The sequence below is a fragment of the Sorex fumeus genome, unplaced genomic scaffold (assembly GCF_029834395.1).
Source record: "Sorex fumeus unplaced genomic scaffold, SorFum_2.1 ptg000041l, whole genome shotgun sequence".
Lineage (NCBI taxonomy): Eukaryota > Metazoa > Chordata > Mammalia > Eulipotyphla > Soricidae > Sorex > Sorex fumeus.
Window position 1 is genome coordinate 7,881,430 of NW_026606098.1, and position 20,504 is coordinate 7,901,933.

Here is a 20,504-nt window from a genome sequence, read left to right on the forward strand (position 1 = left end):
CAGAACCAGGAGTAACCCTGTGCATCACCGGGTGTGGCCCAAAAAGTTAAAAAATAAAAAAATAAAATAAAAATACCTTGCATGCGGGCTGGAGCGAAAGCACAGCAGTAGGGCGTTTGCCTTGCGTGCAGCCAGCCCAGCCAAGCCGGGTTCGATTCCTCTGCCCCTCTCGGAAAGCCTGGCAAGCTATTGAGAGTATCTCGCCCGCACGGCAAAGCCTGGCAAGCTACCCGTGACGTATTTAATATGCCAAACACAGTAACAACAAGTCTCAAAATGGAGACGTTTCTGGGCCCGCTCGAACAAATCGATGAACAACGGGAGGACAGTGACAGTGACAGTGACCTTGCATGCATCTCTGTCCCCAGCGCTCCACCCAGAAACTCCAGGGCAGCCTCAGAAATCCCTATTGGTCCCTCCCCACAGCAAGAACAAGTCCAGGAGGAGAAGCGGCAGCTTCTTCAGGGATCTTTGTGTGATATAAAGCAATGGGGGGCTTTATTGTCAAGAATTAGCAGAAGTGGGGGGGCTAGGTGAGAGGGAAGTGGGCGCCTCATGTGCCACTCCCGTTCTGTCTCCAAAGTCCCAGGTCATGGTCCTGCTGTCCACTCTCCATCGCCCCCAGCCTAACCCTTGCAAACTAAAATGTAAAATGGTTATATATTTTTACATCAGCATTTAGCATCAAAGATTTGCAGGGGCCCCCATACAGCAGGAGAAAGGGAAGGGAGTCACAGGACACCTCCATCTTTCTTGGCCAAATGTTCCTTGCACTGATGGCGGGAGATACCTGCCCCAGGACCTTTGCACCTGCCACCTGCTGCTTTGGGCCGAACTTAGCATCCTCCGCCACCTGGCGTCTCTGCCATCTCCTGCAGAGGTCCTCTCCTGCCCCTCACCTCCTATCTCCTCACCACAGCTCTTCTTGCTGACCAGCCCCCAGTCGATAGGTCAGGCTCATCAGAGACATCGTGGTGTGAGGGACTGGGAAGAACAGCAGGTCCAGGAAGGGAACTGGACTGGGGCCTCAGACAGGTCTGGTGGAGGGCATGGGGCAAGATGGGTGTACCTGGCTTCTTGGTGGGTGCAGTCAGGGAGGACTTCCTGGGGCTGGGGGCACTGGACTGAGTCTCGGAGAGGGAGGGAGCGTCTGTGGAAAGGCACTAAGGGGACCTTCTTGGGGTACAGAGGGCAATTAGCATGGAAAGAAGACAACAGGTAGGGGAGAAGGAGGACGCACAGGGCCAATCCAAAGGGACAGTCGGGGTACAGAGGAAGGGCAGTGCCCTAGGGAGAGACTCCGAGTGCAACAGGCAGAACTTTATTACAATCCGCGCCAGTGCTCGCTTCTCACTGGGAAGCCCCTTTCCTGGAGAGAAAAACGGAAACCCCCCAAATCTTTGTAACATTTGAATGTCAAAATGTAAATAAATCTTTTTCATGTTAACATTTCGGGCTTGAGGGAGTGGGAGATGTGTGAGTCAGGATGGAAACGAAACTCACAGAGCCGGGGGACCCCTCTGGAACCCCGCTGCGGCTCCCTCTTTATGGGTGTGAGGCTTGAGAATTCACCCTCCAGCCACTAGAGGGCGCCCAGCTCCAGGGCCTGGGGCAGGAAAGTTCTACGGCCTCAGTGTCCCCAAAGAGAAACAGACACAATGTTGATCTAAAATACCTTCACAGCTCAGAGACAACGCGGTGGGGAGGGCGCAGGGCTTGCAAAATGCGGATGACCCGGGTTTGATCCCAGGCATCCCATAGGGTCCCCAGAACCTGCCAAGAGTGATTCCTGAGTGCAAGAGCCCTGAGCATCACCGGGTGTGACCCAAAAGCAACCCAAAGTAAGGGGGTTCCTCAAATCCCACAGACAGTTCAGGTCCCATATACACTTCTAAGACATTTCAGGGAGGGTCCGGCTACCCGCCCCACTGTGTGCGCGGTACGTTCTGGTACCACCAGCCCAGCAATGACTCTCCTCCTAGATTTAAGATCAGAAGACACAGACCCCCCACAGGACCCGGGGTGGCATGGGGACTCTCTGTTTTCGGCGGTTGTCTGCGAGGAAGACAATGTGACTGGGGGACACAGAAACCCCCGTTCCGCAGCTACTTGCTAGAGCCACCGGGAGGACAGGAGGGTAGTGCCCCTCACAATCCCATTCAATAAATGTCAGGGAGATCTGGCCAGCCCCAGGGGAGGTTGTGAACTGGCCTGGCATCAAAGTGGACCCTGAGACCAGCCTGGGCACGTCTGAGGGCTGCAGGGCCATTAGGAGTCACAGGGTGGAGCCGTCCCGCTGTCCCCAACATCCACACAGGCCTGGCCCATGGTCCTTGGGGTGTCCAGGAGGAGGGTCTCTGGGTCTGGACTGGCTTCTGGGGACAATAGTCGAGGGCCGGGTGATCCCGAGGACTCCTGGTTTGACATTCCCTCTTTTCCCTCTTCCTCCCCTTCCTCCTCCTCCTCCTCCTCTTCGGCCTCCTCCAGAGTCAACTCAAACTGGAACCTGTCGGGGCCCCCGTGCTCAGGGCTGCTGGTGTCCATGGGGCTGCGGGGGATCTTGCTCTGGTACCACTCGCGGTTGTCTTCCAGCATGTCCAGCAGGTCCTGGGCATCTGGGTGGACCAGATCAGCCCACGTCTCCCACAGGGGGTGAGCGATGTAGTCGATGAAACCCACCTTGGGGAGTAATGAGGTGAGGGGGGTGTGAACCCCCGTAACCAACACATGGCCCAGCCTCCAGGCCTCTGCCTGCGTTGTTCCTTCTAACTGTGAATGCCTCCCCACCTTTCAGACCCCTCCTCAAAAAACCCTTTCCTGGACTAGAGAGATAGAACACCAAGGAGAGGGTTTGCCTTGCATGTGGCCAATTCGGGTTCAATCCCAGGCTTCCCATAGGGTGTCCTCTGAGTATCGCCAGGAATAATTCCTGGGCTCAGAGTCAGGAGTAACCCCTGAGCATCGCTGGGTGTGGCCCCCAAACAAATAAAAAACCCTTTCTAAAAGTCTGCCGTTTAGGGACGGCGACCCCTGCCTCCCAGGTCCTTTCCTTTATTCCAGCCCTGACCTCTCAGGGCTGCGGGCACCTGGGCATGGTCCCCAGAACAGCTGGGGCAGCTGGTGTTCCCTACAGTCCGGAGACTGTGGGGGGGACCTGACTCCCCGCCGCCCTGCACAGGCCTCGCCTCCACTGCCCACCTGGGCTTCTGACCTGTTGGCACCCACCCCTTCCCCCAGCCCCACCGCCAGACCTGAGATTTCTCCACCGAGGCGCTGTGTTTGTCGCACATGGGGCTGACGTCCAGCCCCGCGTCGCGCTCGCGGTCGCCCTGCTGGAAGAACTCAGCCATGATGCGCTCTGTCCACTGGCGGTACAGCTCCAGCGGCTTCGTGGGGTTGCTGAGGTCGGCGCAGTGCACCAGGCTCTGCAAGACCTGCGGAGAAGCGACTCATGGGGGCGGGAGGCCCCGCCCAGGCTTGGCAGCCCCCAGACGGCCACAAGGATGCAGAGGAGGGCGGATCCATCCTGGCACCCGGGCTTACCCCAGCCTTGAAGGACTACACCTAGCCCTCACGTACAGGAGGTGGGATTGGGTGAAGCCCCACCCCATGGGCGGGTTCTGGCAAGGTCACGCCCGCGAGCACGAGGCTATCAGGTGAGTAGAGGTGGTGGCTCCGCCCCAAGTAGAGGTGGAGTCAGGCGAGGCCCCGTCCCAGACGTGCAGAAGGTGAGCTCCTGCGAGGCCTCGCCCTGTGCACGCACTAGGCAGGATTAGGGGGGCCCGCCCATATGCTCACGGGGCGTGGTTGCATCAACCCCGCCTTGACCGGTCCTGGGCGCAGAGGGTTGGGGGTCAGGCAAGGCCCTGCCGCCTCTCACCTGGATACGGTCTGAGTAGTGGTCTAGCATCAGCACCCCCAGGCTCGTCACCTTCTTAGTCTCCACCATGGTCTTGAGGTCGGCCAGGAGATTCATGTGCTTGGACATGTCAGTGGCCAGCACCTGGGGAGGAGCAAGAGAGGACCTGAAGAAAACCCTGGCGAGCCACAAGGACCCGCCCTCGGCAGCTCCCTGTGCTCTGAAGTGGCTGGGACTGGCCAGGTTCTTGGTCTGCCCCCCCTGTGAGGCAGGCGGGCTGCGGGGTGGTGGCCTGCTGCCCACCTCACACGCATGAGACCTTGGTTTGAACCCCTGCACCACAGAGCAGATAGACCCAGGTAAACAGCACTGAGGAATCGCTTCCAAGTCTCAGCACTTCTCCCCAGACCTCTCTCCCTGAGGGGCGCTCCCCTACATGCCCAAGCCCGAAGGCCCAACTCCTCAGAACCCTCACTTTGTTCCCCAGGCTGGGTCTCCCCTGCGCCATCCTCGCCACTGTTCCCCGTGCAGGACACTTATCCAGCTCAGGGAACCCGTCTCGACTGCCCTCAGGCCCGTCCCTGCCCACCTCCACCCCTGGGACTGCAACTCCGAGTACAGTGACCCCCGTCTTGGTCATGGCCACCAGGGAACATGACAGGTCCCTGAGAAAGCTTGTCAGTGGGATGGAAGAGGTGGAGACCTCAATACTGATGTGTGCCCCCTGTCCACGGTGCCTCACCATATCGATGACCATCCTGCGCAGAGTCAGCCGCTGCTTGGTGCTGAGGTTCTGGAAAATGTCACAGTTCTCTCCCTGAAGGAGCTTGAAGCCCACGGCCAGGTGGTGGTTCTCCAGCACCGACGAATCATTATACATGAGTGCCAGCTCTGAGTCTGGGGCCAGGGTTCAGGAAGAAACACTGAAGAGTCTCCAGATCCACTGCCCCCAACCAAACTCCCCAAAGTGGGTTTTATGTATCCTTGGCAAACTCCTATTCATACACTGGAGCCCCAGCCCGAATACCCTTTCCTTCAGGAAGTTCTCCTGGAAGACCTGACTTCTCTTCTCTGGTCCAGCCCTGACTTGTACGGGGCTGGGTGGGGGACAACTGTGCTTATTGACTCTAAGAGGGGGAGCAGAGCACGTGGCACACACCAAGCACTGCCTCAAGGCGTGTTCCTTGGAGTCAAGTTGGCTTCTTGAACCGGGGTGGCCAGTTCATCAGGGGTATGCCGGAAGTGCCACTCCCGACTCCCAGGTGAGCCTCCTCGGGTCCATCACTGATGGAGCACCCAGTGTGAACCCAGAGCCCCCAAAGGAGGAATGACTGTGGGCGCCAAAGCAGAGCACGGCCCCCGCCTCCAGAGAGCCCTCATCCCACTCACTGGTGTTAATGAGAAACTGGTTGGAGACCCCGGGGTGGTCCACGTCGTGGATGGCACTGGCGAAGATGGCGGCCATTATCTCCAGGTCTGTGAACACGGCCTGCGGGGCACACGACAGGTGAGGCTGCTCGCCCACACCGTGGCGCCCATGCCTGCCTGGCTGCCCGGGACTCCTACCTCCAGGGCCGGTGTGGCCAGCAGGACATGTGCGGACTGGGCCACGTCAGCCGCATGCGTACTGTTGTGGTAGGCCACGTCCTGGCGGTAGTGACTCTCCAGGGTTAGCAAGTAGGTCACCAGTGTGTCGGGGGGGATCTGGAACGTCTTCAGCAGGTCCCTGCCCTGCTCCAGTCCAGGCCGTCAGGGCCACGCCCTGCTCCGACTCCCCCTGCGCTCCCCTCCTGTTCGCTGTCTGGGAGTATCCCCAGTGCCCCCTCCTCTGTCGGTCCCTCCAGCCTCCCCATCCCCCTGGGTCCCTTTGGGGGTGGTCCCAGGGTGGAGGTTTGGAGAGAATGAATGGGTCAACTCAGCCAACTCCCTGAGCCAATGAGTCACTGGGAAGTGACAGGGAATTCAAGGAACATGTGTCCCTGAGGCTGAGGGCAGGAAGAGGAACCCCAAAGTTATTGGAAGGCAGGTTGAGGAGGTACCTGGAAGATGCTGAAAATGACAGCCGTGAGGGGCCGGCCCCCACTCAGCTCCGCCACCTTGAACACATCCAGCCCCCACTTGTGGACGCCTTCCAGCACCTACAGGCAGGTGAGGAACTGTTGGCAGCACCTCCTGCCCCCCAGGACTTGAGCCTCAGCACCCTCCTGGCCAACCCCACTGAGGCGCTGAACCCCTCACACATCACAGAATCCTGCGGGGGTGACCCACCTTTGCCAACTGCTCCTCCTGGTCAGTCTGGACCCCAAAGCGTGGCACAGCAGCTGCAGAGAAGCTGGCCTGGGGCGGGGATCGACGCAGGACACTGATCTGGGACATGGGTCTAGGGGCCTCTGCTTGGGCCACCAGGGGCAAGTCCATCTCAGTCTGCTGGTCTGTAGGTAGGCACAGAAGCTGATTCCTGTGCTGGGATCATCCCCGCCCAGCCTCAAGATGAATGGGTTTCCTTCCTCCATGAGTCAAAGAGCACTTAGAATAGAGTCCCTGTTCAGGGGACTGGTCCCAGTGACTGCTGCAGGTACACAGAAGCGCTTGGCACTGAGGATCAACCCAATAACCTTTCCATCCCTCAAATGAAGACCCATCTGTCTGATTCTTTGCATCACTTCCTTGGTGAGCTCTTATTCATCCTTCAAAACCCTAGCATTAATGCCCCCTTCCTCCCAGCATTTACTCTTGTTCTCCCCTCTCATCCAGCCCTGACTCCAGAGGGTCTGGGGTGCCTGTGTCTGTGCTCTCTCCCAATACAGTTGGGGCTTCTCTCTCTCCCTCTTTCTGCCTCTCAGTGGTGTCCAGGCAGTGACCCCCACCCCTGCTCACCCAGGAAGGTCCGGGCTATGTACTCCGACACCTGGTTCCCGGAGCGGCTGGTTTCCGACAGGTGTGTCAACTCTCGGCTCAGCATCCGCTTGAACTGTGGGGATGGGGGTTGGGGTGCCAGGGCTGTGCTAGGGTGGGGCGGCGCGGCAGGGCACTGGGCTGCTGTGGTCCCTCACCTTGTTGGAGGCCATCTCGCCCACCGAGTGCTGTGTCTGCAGGCTCTCAAGCTGCTCCAGGCACCAGTCCAGCTCCTCTAGAGTCTCCCATGCCAGCTTGTGACCAGGCTCCTCTGAGAGTGGTGAGTCAGGACGCTGCCCCTCCCGCCCAGAAGGTCCCCCCGCTTCCGGCAGGGCCACTGAAGCGCCCAAGATCTGAGCCCCAGAACTGTCCCGAAGGGGCTGTGTGACCACGTGCAGATCGCTGTGCCTCTCTGAGCCTCGGCTATCCTCCGCTCCTTTTGTGCGGGGTAAAATCGCCATCAGATTAGCCGAAGGGCACACCCAGAGGTAAGTCTAGCCCAGAAGCTCACTGTGGAGGGGTGCTCACCTGGAGGTGCGGGAGGCTGAGCTGTAGTCAAGGGGTTCCCCACGGATGCCTGCCTGGGGTACAGTGGACAAAGAGATGGCCATGCCCTCAGCCCTCCAGGTTGCTCTCACCCAGGCCACCCACCTGTGCCAGCAACACCTGCGATGGCCCCATCCTGCCAGGCCCCGCCCCAACAAAGCCCCTCCGACAAAGCCCCGCCCACCACTAGACACCGCCCTCTAGTGTAGGCCCCGCCCCACCGTGTAGGCCCCGCCCCCACCGTGTAGGCCCCGCCCCTCCCTGCCACCACGCTTACCTGGCTGCCCCTCTGCCTGGCAGGTGGGCCAGGGCAGTCACATTGCTCCGAACAGTCCGCAGACTGGCCAGGACCTAACAGCAGGGTGATGGTCAGCATGGGGAATGGTCGGCCATCTGGGAGGGTGTGGGGATCAGGGAGAGAGGCAGCTGGACTCCCACCTGGGCGAAGGGTGTCACGATCATGTCTTCTCCATGACTGCGGAGAGCAGAAGTGGCAGGAGGGCTGTCAGGAGGCGTCCGGCACGGTCTATGCTCCAGCTTCTACCCGCCCTGCAGAACCCTCCATCTACATCGCCCTGTCCACTGCCTGAAGGCCACAGCAGCCCCTCCTACTGGCCACACACATTATCCCTGCCTCCTAAAGGAGGGACTCAGTCCCTGGGGTTAGGACTCACAGGTCACTGGCCACGGAGGAATTCCTGGACATGGCCTTGGGAGAGAGCTCGAAGTCGCTGTCTGATCGGTAGAGGAAGGATTCCCGCCGTTGGCAGTGCTGACTCGGAGCTTGAGCTGCGCGACCCAAGCCAGGGCCCACCTGGGGGTCGAGTGAGCTTCTTCCGCATGAAAATCCATTTTCCAGGTCAAAGCTGAAGGCAGAGGAGGCACAGTGAGAGCTGAGAGTTCTGGGTCACCTGTGAGCTCCTGCAGACCTGAGCCCTTTCCAGGTTAGGGACATCTGACATGTCCTCCAAACAGGGAGGTCTCAGGCTTCCTCTGAGGGCTGTGTACACGCAAAGGGGAAAACGAGGTCCAGGAGACCAGGCCAAAGGCACTCTGGCTCCGCCAGCCCATCCCAGATTCTGTTGGGTCCTTACTATGTGCTCTCTACCTCTGGGCCTTTGCACAAGCTCTATCCCCACAAGGAGGGCCTTACTCCCCACTGTGAGTGCCCCTGCTCTCTTTGATCCCCCTTTCAGCACTTCAGCTGCTCCTTCCCTCTGATCACACCAGGAGTCGGGAGGGGAGGGCGATCTCTGTCCCTTTCTCTGGGATTAGGAGATAAGGGGGGGCAGGGCCGATGGGACAGCGGGGAGGGCATTTGCCTTGCATGTCGTCATTCGGGTTTGATCCCCAGCATCCCATAGGGTCCCCTGAGCATCACCAGGAGTGATTCCTGAGTGCAGAGCCAGGAGTGACCCCTGAAAATCGCCAGTTGTGGCAACCAAACAAAGAAAGACTGGGAAGGGATGCGGACCAGGATGGAGCAATGAGGAAGAGGGGAGGTCCCTCGGACTTTTGAAAAAGGAGGTGCAGTCAGGAGGGGCAGACATCGGGAGGCACTGGCAGTTGCCCAGGGCTCGGGGACCTCGCTAAAGGCCACTGTCCACCTGGGTCACCGTCAGGTACCCTCAACCCCGTGCTGCAGCTCAGGCCGAGCTGGGTGAGGGACAGGGCGAGATTGCTTCCAGGTCGGCTGGACTCATTCGGCTCGTTCAGACTGGGCGGCGGCGCTCAAACGCTTCAGATCCCACGGGGTGGATGCCCAAGGTTAGGCCCCGTAGGATCCGGCAGGCGCACGAGGGTGGGGCCGAGAGGCCCCTCCCCGTGGCGTCATTGGGGCGTGGTCTCTCTGGCCCCGCCCCGCGGGCTTGCTGCGGCTGGGACGCCCCCCTCCCCAACCCTCCTGAGTAGGGGGTGTCAGGGACAATACCCCACCTCCCCACCCCCTCTCCTGCCTCTCCCGCCAGGTTCTGGGGAGGCGCACGCGCGTGCGTGCGGGGAAACTGAGGCCGACGGCCCGCGCTCCGTGTTCCACAGCCCCTGCAGCTGTTTTTCTTTCTGCGCTAAACTTAGCCGCGAGCCGCCGGGTCAGGCCGCTCCATGACGCGGGCGGCGCGGGGCGAGGGCGCCCGGGCTGTGGGAACCGCGTGCCTGGACGTCCGAGGCACGGGGAAACTGAGGCAGGCTCCGCGGCAACCCGGGGCTCAGGCTCTGGAGCTCTGGCTACGCTGGGACCCGGGAGCCCGTCCCCGGCAGGGCTGGCAAGGTGCCACGGAGGACCGGGGTCACGGCTGACCCTCCCCCTCCCCGCGGTCACTGTCTGGTCACACGACCGGGAGTCCGGCGACCGCCAGCGACCGAGGCGCTGACCCAGGCACGGCCACGAGCCACCTGGGTCCCCAGCCTCGCCCCTCTGCTCTCCCCCAAAGCCAGCATTTCCCTACGGGGCTGGGGAACCCTCCACGGGATCTTGGAACTCGGGAACTCTCGGGTCTGGGGGCCACCGGATGTGCCCCCTTTTACCATCAAAGCCGACATCCGAGGCACCCCTTGAGCCAGGACCTCGGCAGGGCTCGGTGACAAGCCCCCCAAGGGCCATCTGGTTGCTGGACACGAGGAACCGCCGTGCCTCTCCCCCCCCCCCCACCCTGACTGGGCAGGAGGAGCCGCGCTCGGTGTCCCTGCTGCAGGGGGGCACCGGCGCGATCCCCCCGGAAGGGTCGCCCCGCGCCCCGTCGGGACCCCCGTCCCCAGCCCCACCTCACCACAGCGGATGGGCCACGGTGAAGCGCCGCTGCAGGCGAATGCTCTGGTTCACCAGGAGTTTCCTGAAGAGCCCGGGGGAGCCGCGCGGGGACCCCCGGGGGGAGCTGGGGCCCGTGGGCGCGGGGGGGCCCCTGCATGACCCCGACTCCGGGAGGCGCAAGGCTGGTGGGGGCCGGGCGGGGCTGCGCGGGGCCTTTTCAGCTTGGCCTGTGGGGGCGGGGCCGGCCCGGGCTGGGGGGGAGGGGAGGCGCCCCACGGCCGCCCAGCTGCTCCCTCCACCCCGGTCCCCGTGGGGAAACTGAGGCAAGGCGCTGTCAGGCCAACCTGATTCCTGCTCTGGGTGGGCATCGCCGCCCCGCTCCCTCCCTATGCCCCCCCACCCCCGCCCTCTGCGGACACCCCTGAGGGCAGCCCATCAGCTCCGCGGGGGTGGGGGCAGCCGTGAGTGAGTCAGAGGATGGTTGTCGGAAGAGGGTCAGTGGGCACAGTGCCCAGCCGGGACCCCACCACGGACAGCAGCTGACGGCTTCAAAGTGGGAAACTGAGGTGGGAAAAGGCAGCGGCGCCGCTGCCCAGCCTCCAGGTCCCTGCCTGACCACCCGCGGCTGGCCGCCGTGTCAGTGACATTCCCCAGGCCCCCTCGGCCCTGTCTCCACCCCACAAACATCCGCACCCCTTCCGCCCTGCACAGCGTCAGCCCCCTCTCCTGGCCCCACAGTGTGAGGCGGGGTGGGGGGACCTAGGGCTGTGTTCCAGTGTCCTGCAGTGATGATGGTGGCCTGCTGCTTCCGCAGAAAAGGCAGAAATCAAAAACAACCCAGACTCAGCCAAGGAAGGGCTGGGAGTCCTTCGCGGGGGGTAAATCAAGAGGGGCCCCCTCCAAGAGCCCTGTCACCCCTGGTCTTGCCTGAGGCACACTGGGGAGGACCCTAGGAATATTCCCGCCCCGCCCCCCCCCTTCCCGGTAATCATCAGGGTGAGTTCCAGTGACTATGGTGTTTGGGGTCACAGTAGTCGGGGTTCAGTGGGAGGCCTATGGCCTGCCAAGGAACAGTGTGTCCAGTGGGTCTTGGGGGTCTGTGGGGGACCCCAAGGCACCTGCTGGGAACCAATGTTGACTGTTCCGGAGACAGAAATATCCTGGGTGGCTGTGGAGAGGACCTAATTATAGTCAGTCCCAAGGGGCAGCCTCAGGGCTCAGGGCCACCAGCACCCGGGCCCAGGAGCCCTGACGGGACCCCCCCCACCCCCAAGGAGGCTGAGTCAGAGGGGCCAGGGGCTGCGCTGGGGAGGAACTCCAGCCTGTCTGCACGTGACACCCCGATGGGCTCCCTGCAAGCCCAGCAGCCAAGTGTCTGGCCCAGCCCTGCCGTGTGCCTTATAACTGTGCAATGGCCACACGATGTGAGGGTGAGGTCACGGTCCCTGAGAGAACTGGGGTTCCTCTGCACACCCACACAGGCGCCTTCTGAGGGGCGGGTGCGACCTCCAGGTTTCCCACCAACTCCACCCAGCACCAAGTGCGATTCTCATTTTGCGGGTGGGGAAACTGAGGTACACGAGGCTTGTGCTCCTCCTCAAATTGTCGCACGGTGGGGTCAGGTCCACCCACACCCGCCGGAGGAGAAGAGTCCACACTCACCTCCAGGGTGTGATATTAAGGCTTTGTTGATTGGTTCATATTTTTCCCTGCACTTGACCGTGCTTAGGGCTTACTCCTGGCTCTGCACGCGGGAATTAATCCCAGCAGTGCCTGGGATCCTTTGGGTGCCGGGGGATGGTGCTGAGTTGTCACTCGGGTCCCCTGCACCACAGTTCAAGCAGCTTAAACCCTGGAAAGGCAGAGAGAGAAGGAGACAGAGACAGAGACAGAGACAGAGACAGACAGAGAGGAGAGGGGAGAGAAAGACTGGGCATTTGAAGTGTGGCCCGAATAGCCCTCCAGAAGGGGCCCGAGCTGAAGGAGTGCTCCCCCCTGACTCTGGAGTGCTCTATGACATACCCAGCCCCCCGCCCCCCCAACGCCGCCACGGCTGCCCCTCACCGGCCTTCCTGGGAAGCATTTTCTCTCCTTTGCCGCCAGGGGGCGCGCGCTGCCCGACGGTGGGGGCTGTTGCGCCTGTTTACTGGGACGCCTACAGTGAGACCTGGAGGGTCCCGAGTGCTCGGAAGGCGTTTGCCTTGCACGTAGCTGACCCGGGTTTGATCCCTAGGGCCCTAAGGGTGCCGCCGACTGGCCTCTCCAGCACCTCCAGGAGTGAGCCCTGAGCATCGCCGGGTGTGGCCTTCAGCAACAGCACAGAAAGAGCCTGAGAGGCAGGATGCCTGACCCACACCCCGCAGAGAGAAAAATGGTGGGTTCCCTCCTGGTTAGATCCCAGCCGCCTTGCTTCCCTCCCTCCCGCAGCTCCCCACCGCCCTCATGCCCTCCTCCGGGCTCACTCCAGCCTCCTCCGCCCCCTTCCCTGTTGCTCCTCAGAACAGCCACGCTGAATCCACTCCACGTTTACCCCTTGCCCAGAAGTTCTTCTTTCTGTTGACTCATCTGCTCTGGAACATCATCTCCTCCAGGAAACCCTCCCTGACCAACCAAGTCAGGTCAATCATCTCAGAGCCCTGTCACGTGTAGTTTTATGATCCATGTGAGGCGCATCTGATGTGCATGTCTGCCTACTTCACCAGTCCTGGAGAGTAAATGCCTGCTCCAGCTGTGTGCTCAGGGCTCACCACTCAGTGGGTGCTCAGAAAAGACCCGGGGGATGTAGGGAGCCTCCCCTCATGCCCGACAGCCACCCCGACCTGTGTCCGGTGCCCCTAATGCCTGATGCTATTGAGTTTGAGGCTTTGTATATTCCATTCCTTCTGATCAATACTCTGTTCCCTGTACCCACTGCTGTTCAACCTCAGTCAGAGCTGAGCTGACCTTTTAGCCCTTCCTCTCTTAAGGTACCACTCTCCACCCTGGAATCTCTGCCCAGTTGGTTGGAATCGCTGCGACTGGGAGCCCATGGCCGTCCTTGCCCAGTATAGGATGTGGTACTCAATAGGTACTCAATAAATGCTCACTGAACAAGACTGTCGTGGGCTAGAGAGCACCCCACGCTGGGAGACATATACCAGCACACAACATTTGAGACAGAATTGCTCCGTGCTCCTGCCCCATGACATAGACTCAGGGAAGCCCCTGCTTGGGAGCTGGTGGGTGGGCCTGGCCCGGCTTCTCGGAGTGCCCAGCCACTCTGGCCCCAGCACATACCTGTGAGGGTGCCCACACAAGCCCACACATGCTACTCACATGCTCAAGGGCCTCACCCTCCACTCCAGCTTTCCAGAGCCACCTGGGGCCAAACCTAGTCCCTGCTTACTCATTCTTAAATATGGAAAATTGTGAGTCACCGGAAAGCGGAAGGGGGGAGGGGGTCACCTGGGTCACCTGGGCACAAGTCCAGCCAGCCTGCTGCCCCGATGCGGTCCTGGGTTGATGGAAGAAGCCAGGACCTCATCATGGGACGCACCCGGCCTCCTCGAGATCAGCCTGCCTCGGATGCTGCTCCAGTAGTTCCTGGGGGGCTCCTGAACCCCTCCTTTGCCCTGTGGGCCTGGAGGGCCAGCTGGGACCATCACCCCCTGGGGCTGGTGCTCCCCAGAGAGACAGGAGGGAAAGCAGCATCACCTCACCGCTTGCCTTCTACCTGGGACTCAGGCAGGCCGCCAGGAGATGGGGTCAGGTGTGTCCCGCGTGCCCCTCCCCGATCCCCCCAAAACTCTCCACTCTGACCTGCTCACGCCCGCATCCAGATTCTTGCAGAGGTCTGGAGGATCCCACAATACCTGCAGACAGGTAGGGCTGACCCCACCTTCCTCCAGCTCTGACCAGCCCAAGATCCTGTGCAAGCAACCGCCCCCCAGAAACGCCCCCACTCCACAGAAGCCAGACCCCGCCCCACTCCTGTCAGGCCTCATCCCATCAGGCCCCGCTCCATCCCACCAGGCCTCACCCAACTGGGAAAGCCCCGCCCACCAGTTCAGCCCCGCCCATCACGCCAGGCCCCGCCCCGTCGTGCCAGGCCCCACCCACCCTCCCGGCCCCATATGCCTTCTCCAGCCCGGCTCCCATGCACCTCCAGGCCTGCTCTCAGCGGCTGATGGGCTTTTGGGGATCCCAATGGAAACAATGCTGGATGCAGATGGGGCGCCAGGGCTGCCGCCACAGGGGCGGCGAGGCTCGGGTTGTGCCTGGGAGGCTGCAAGCGCCCACTCCTTGCACTCTACAGCTCCCCCTGCACCAGAGAAGGGAAGCCCACGGATCTGCCCCAGCTGGAGCCAAGGAACCCCGCCCCAGGTCTGCGGGTGGAAGCCACAGCGAGGAGCTGTCCACGTGGAGGTGCTGAAGGGCCCTGAGGGGGACTCCAGTGGGAGCTGCAGAAAGGGCCTGGGGGGCCCTCCAGAGATCCCAAAGGCTGCCCCCTCTAGTGCTGAATGAAAGAGGGTGAAGATAGGAGCTTGCAGTGTAAAGAACGGAAATAGTCCCGCAGGTGCTGCTGAAGCCCCCAATTCCCCCCATCCCCCACCCCCACCCCCACCCCTCGCTTCCTGCCATGGTGCAGTTCCTTCTCCCAGAACTTGAAAATGCAGCCTGAAGACAGGTCTGGAGAGTCTCCAGTAGGAGCACTGTCCACACAGGAGGTGCTGAAGGGCCTCTGGCCCTCCCCAGTGCTAGCGTCAAGGATCCCCTGCGGGACATGGACCAGGGCACCTCCCAGGTCCCCGCCTCAGGAGGGCAGGCTCTCCAGCCAAGCCCAAAGAGGGCAGCAGGGTGGGTGCAGGCAGGGAGGGTGGGATACGGCTGTCCAACACAGACACTGCAGGAAGAGTCTCATGCAGTCTGGCCATGCACCCAGCCCCAGTTCCACACCTGGAGCCTCGGGTCGGCCCCTGCGCTCCCCTCTGGACATCCAGGCAGTGTAACCTCAGGGAAGAGGATGGGCGGGCAGGACTGGCCATGTGGGACCTCTGGCTGACCTGAGGGCAGGAGATGCAGTGATTCATTATTGTTATTGTTTTCTGGCCATACTTGGAGGGTGCTCAGGACTTACTCCTGACTCTGCCTTCAGGATCACTCCTGGAGGGGCTCAGAGGCCCTTGGGGTGCTGGGAATTGAACCCCGGGCAGCCTCATGTAAGACCCACGCCCTTCCCACTGCCCAATCTCTCCCATCCAAGACCCCTCCGAGCTCAGAAAACTCACAGGGACATTGGCCATGTGGGGCATGGGGGATGCAGGGGCCAGACTCACTCGGAGGTGGTCAAACCGCAGCCTCCCAGAAGGGACAGCAGACGACAGCAGGGTCGGGGGTGAGGGACCCAGGGCTTACAACCTTCGCTCCTAGCACTGATCTCTGGGGCGTAAATATGGTGTTCCTGTTTCTTGGCATCCGTGAGATCAAACATGAAAAATCACAAGTTCAGGGCTGGAGCAATAGCACAGCAGGAGAGCACTGGTCTTGCACAAATGGCTGACCTGAGTCCAATCCTGGCATCCCATAGGGTCCCGTGAGCACCACAAGTAGTGACCCCTTAGTGCAGAGCCAGGAGTCAGCCCTGAACACCCATTCCCCCCGAAAAAAAAAAAAACCTCAAAGTCTAGACTGCACAGATCGTTCCATGAACACCTCAGGGTTCAGCTCAAAGCCACGAAGACACCCCTGGCTCCTCTGAACCCCCACCCATTTGTGGGCACCCCCCCTAGAGTTCCCTTCAAGCCTACAGCCACATGGATCTGTATTTAGCACCTCAGATGCCTATGTTCTGGAGTATGAGGCTTTGCACATTCTGTTCTTCCTACTTGGCACACCTTTCCCTGCAGCCCCCCCCCCACACACACACACCTACATGCCTGCTTCTCACTCTTAAAGCCGAGCTCAGAGACATGCTTCTAAGGAAACCTTCCTTTCCTCTCTGGCGGTCACCGTGCACCCTCCCAGGCCCCTGATCTCTCCCGGCTGCTGTGAGTCTGTTCCCACCTCTGCTCACCTGTGGCTAGCGCCCAGTGTCATGTCCCCCGAGTGCAGTTTGTGCTCAATAAACGCTGGAAATGGGCCAGAGAGATGCACAGCTGGGAGCACTCTGGCCTTGCCGCAGCTGCTCGGGTGGATGCCGGCACCCCATGTGGTTCCCTGAACCCCACTAGGAGTGATCCCTGAGCACTTCTGGGTGTGACCCAAACAAACAAGCAAAAAGAGGCTTCTATGCAGACTCTCCGCTCCCCTCCCCTGGTGCCCCATCCCCTCACCTGCCCGAGGCTGGCCCCTGGCTGGGCTCTGCCCCACGGGTCTCGATGGTGAATACCACACGGGCGCTGGCTTCTGCGTCTGCTCCGGGGGACCCGAGGCGGCTGGACAGGGGAGGCAGCAGCGGGGTCCCCGAGAAGCGTCTCCGGATGATCCTGGTGCTTTGGGGGCTCACGGGCGCTGAGGCGGAATCCGTGAGCTCCCGCACCTGTGGGGAACCCAGGGCAGGTGGTGAACATGGGACCTCAAAACAGCTGTCCCCCGGGCCCCCACCGGCTTCCTGCACTGGCCCAAAGAAACACACTTGGGGTCTCTTCAGTGCCCCTCCCAGCCTCAGTTTCCTTCAAAGGGCAGTGGGAGGTGGCCAAAGCTCTGGGTGGCCCAGAGCACTAGGCCCGAGCAGGAGATTGAAAGGCACAGGCCCACAGCAGCCTGAACACCATCGTCCACCCTGCCCTGGGCAGCGAGGCCAAAGTCCTACTTGGATGCTCGCAGACACGCAGCCCATTGGACCCTGCATGACACACACAGCCCTGACGGTGACCCTGAGTCGTGGTTTTACCTATTTGGGGGGAGGCAGTGCTCAGGGGTTACTCCTGAGGAATGGCCTCCGGAATGACTTCTGGCGGTGCTTGGGGGACAGTATGGGATTCCAGGAACCAGACCCAGGTCAGCCATGTGCAAGACAAATGCCCTCCGTGCTCTCCTCTTGCTCCGGCGCCTGTCAGGGTTCTATTCACCCTCTTGGCCTCTCCTGCTTCCTGTCGTGATTCCCCAGAGGTCTCAGTGCTGACTGCCAGCTCTGCCCCAAGAGTTACTCCTGGCAGGGCTTGGGGGACCCTACAGGGTGTTGGGGCTTGAACCCAGGTCGGCTGCATGCAAGGCAAGTGCCCCTGCAGACATCACTTCTGCTCTGGGGACCTTGCTGCGTCCACTCGCCTGGTTCTCACAGTGGAATCTGTCATTGTCAGCCCCTGGGGACAGACGAGGTAGGCTGCGGATGTCCCCACACTTCTCAGGGCTCACTCCCAGCATAGCTTAGGGACCCTACGTGGTGGTGGGGATCAAAGTCACATCGGCCATGGGCAAGGCAGTGACCAATAGCTGCACTGTCTCTTGGTCTCTGATGCTTCAGAAAAGAAATGACCTGGAACCCGAACAGCAGCCCCGGCGTCGGGCAGTGTGATGTGCACAGCTGGCCTGGCCTGTCCCTCGCACCGCCAGGAGGGATCCCTGAGTGCAGTGCCAGAGCACAGCAGCTGGGGAGCTGGGGCCCAGCCGACCCCCAGACAATCCTGTGGGAGTGGAATCCAGACAAATCAAAGAGCCGAGGGACTCCAGCACCTCAGGCCCCTGAGCGTGGCCCAGACTCGGTCCTTGCTGCAGGCTACGTGAGGCCTGCCTGGGCCCCTGAGCTTGCTCGGAGATACCTGCAAAAAGCGCATTTATGGGCCACAGTGACAGCACAGCAAGAAGGGTGCTGGCCTTGAATGCTGCTGACCCGAGTTCGATCCCCCGCATCCCATGGGGTCCCCTGAGCACCGCCAGGAGTGATGCCTGAGTGCCGAGCCAGGAGTCACCCCTGTGGGATGTGACCCCCCCAAAAAAATAAGGGGCTAGAGCAATAGCACAACGAGTAGGGCGTTTGCCTTGCATGTGGCCGACCGGGGTTCGATTTCCAGCACCCCATATGGTCCCCTGAGCACCGCCAGGAGTAATTCCTGAGTGCATGAGCCAGGAGTAACCCCTGTGCATCCCCAGGTGTGACCCAAAAAGCAAAAAAATTAAATAAAGAAAATAAATAAATAACATATATCAAAGACGCTCTGCAGTCAGCCCCAGGGGCCCTCACTCTGCTTCGCGCACACGTAGCTGAGCCCTGGCCTACACCAGTCTGGGGTGGGTGGTCCCTGGGCCTCAATGTTCCTGCCGGGAGTTGAGCTTTCCCGGTGCCACTCACCTCGCTCAGCAGGAAGGGGAGGGCCGTTCCGCTGCGCCTCATGCTTCAGGCCGCTCTGATCCTGGGGAGGTGGGATGGAGTCCCCCAAGCCCCATGAGCCCCACGCGGTGCACACCCTCCCTGTGGGGCCTCGCCGCAGCTTCCAGACCTCTGCAGGCCCACACGGACTCAGTGAAGTGCAGCAAGGGGCCCACCCCACCTCGAGTCCCCCAAACTCATACGACCTGCACGAGATCTGACACCTGCTGCCGCCACGCATCCAGCTGAGTCCTGTGACCTGGGGTGTCAGGCAGGAGGACGGGCCGGTCCCCACCCCCCACCCCGTGGGGACCTTAACTATCTCTCTGCCAGCCTGACTGGCCAGGTCATACCTTCCTGCTCGGCCAGGAGTGGCCAGGAGGAGCGAGTGGGAGTGGAGCTGAGGCTGTCCTGGGGAGCTCTGGATGTGGCCTGGAGGGTGGGGCAACGGGGGTCTGTTTTATTGCCTCTGTGTTCAGCCCCCCTCAGAGTCAAGCACACAGAGACCATGCATCACCAGGTGGGCACAGGGCCAGGTGCTGGACAGTGATTTCTGCAGCTCAAGTTTCTGGGATACCAGACGCTTGAGGGACTTAGGGGCCAGAAGGGCTCCCGAGCGCCTGCAGGCTCGGGAGGGTAAAGCTGGGCGGTGCGGGCCTGCCCCAGGCCCATCTAAGACCCTCTACAGGTGGACGGACCCCAAAGAAGGCGGGGGTGTGGCCAGGACGATGGGCGTGACCTCGCTCAGGGGCGTGGTCCGGGGAGGTGGGCGTGGTTAAGGAGGGATGGTGGTGTGGGGGGGACCGGGGAACTGCGGGCAGTGGCCAAGGCGAGGCTAGTGGAAGGGGCCCTGGAGCCTCTCCTCAGAGTTAATGTTTCACCCGAACTGCCGCCTGCCCGGGAGGCCCCGCCGTCCTCTCTGCCCCAGAGAACCATCAGAGCATGACCATCGCTGGCTCAGACTCACCGTATAAAACAGGTGACTTTTTGTGTCCCTCTAAGGGCAGTTTCCCTCCAGGGTGGACACGGACCCTAAGGGCCACTTTTGTCCACGTCCTGGTCACCACTGGATGTCACTCAAAGAAAAGCTGAGGGTCCCAGGATGCCACAGGACCCGGGTCCCCAAATCTGCTCCTCCCAGACCAGGTGTTTTTTTTGGGGGGGAGCCACATCTGGCGGTGCCCAGGGGTTATTCCTGACTCTGCACTCAGGAATTACTCCTGGCGGTGCTCAGAGGACCATATGGGACCAAACCCAGGTTGCCTGCATGCAAGGCAAATGCCCTCCCCGCTGTGCTAGCGTTCCGGCCCCCAGACCAGGTGTCTGTCCCATCTTCAGAGGCAGAGGTGTCGCCCTACTTCTGCACACCTGGGCAGCGGGGTGCAGCACAGACTCCTGGGAAAGCACCTGCCTCACAGGTATGCAGCCGTGAGCTCCCGCATCAAGCTGCACACAGTGCCCCTTAGGACCACCAGATGTGAGACCACCAGAGCCAGGTGTCTGCAGACCCCTGCCACTGCAACAACACAACAGAACAGCAGGCAGGGCGCTAGCCTTGCGTGTCGCCAACCTGGGGTCTGTCAGCCAAGTGCCATGGGGCTCTCAGAGGTCTACCAGGACTAAGCCCTGAGCACCATCGGGTGTGCCTCACCCCCCAAAAGAACAACAGGGCCCAGAGAGCACGCATAGAGGGGTAACATTCTACCCTGTGACCTCCAAACCCTCTCTGTCCCGCTTCACCCCCAGAGCTCGCTCCAGCTGGGCCCAGGCCCGGAATCATCATTTTGGCACCCAGTCTGCTCTGCCCTGCGTGGCTCTGCCAACCTCTTTCACGTGCGACCTCTTGCCTTCTCTTATTGCTCTTCTCTGGCTCTGTTTTTGCTCTTCCTCCCGGAGATTTGTCATTGCTGACGAACCTGCTTCCCAGCCACACACAGCATTTGAACCAGTGAGCCCGGCTCCGTGGGCCACTCAACGGCCACGACGCGCATGGCTGTCTCCCCCTGGTGGCTCATCCCAGAACTGCACCCTGGAACCCCATCCGCCCTGAAGTACTGAGGCCTGGATGAGGCTCTATCCTGGAGCTTCGAGGTGGAATTGGGGTGGGGGGAGGCTGAAGAGAGAGGACAGACACCCTCTGCCCTAGCATTTTCCCATGGAGGCATCCTGCC

At 61.3% G+C, this 20,504-nt stretch overlaps 1 protein-coding gene across 1 annotated transcript; it reads right to left on the bottom strand.

Annotated features, from left to right (window-relative positions):
* Positions 1 to 2,216: 2,216 nt before the first annotated feature.
* Positions 2,217 to 18,357, bottom strand: PDE4C (phosphodiesterase 4C). Its single transcript, XM_056119678.1, has 17 exons — positions 18,316 to 18,357; positions 16,358 to 16,563; positions 10,066 to 10,197; positions 7,975 to 8,166; positions 7,739 to 7,775; positions 7,578 to 7,651; positions 7,283 to 7,335; positions 6,913 to 7,025; positions 6,737 to 6,830; positions 6,128 to 6,291; positions 5,899 to 5,997; positions 5,426 to 5,590; positions 5,249 to 5,348; positions 4,602 to 4,756; positions 3,881 to 4,003; positions 3,252 to 3,434; positions 2,217 to 2,679 (listed from the first exon to the last, which is right to left on the bottom strand). Exons 1-17 carry the CDS (start codon positions 18,355 to 18,357, stop codon positions 2,269 to 2,271), a joined length of 2,343 nt encoding a protein of 780 aa, XP_055975653.1. The 3' UTR covers positions 2,217 to 2,268.
* Between the last annotated feature and the right edge of the window lie 2,147 nt (positions 18,358 to 20,504).

What these genes read in the sequence shown, in the direction of transcription:
- PDE4C (XM_056119678.1), bottom strand. Translation starts at nt 18,357, where the DNA reads ATGAGGCGCAGCGGAACGGCCCTCCCCTTCCTGCTGAGCGAG. An exon ending in GCGAGATGGCCTCCAACAAG is followed by an intron (nt 6,831 to 6,912) that starts GTGAGGGACCAC and finishes CCATCCCCACAG; the next exon opens with TTCAAGCGGATGCTGAGCCG. An exon ending in CCTCGGTGGAGAAATCTCAG is followed by an intron (nt 2,680 to 3,251) that starts GTCTGGCGGTGG and finishes TTACTCCCCAAG; the next exon opens with GTGGGTTTCATCGACTACAT.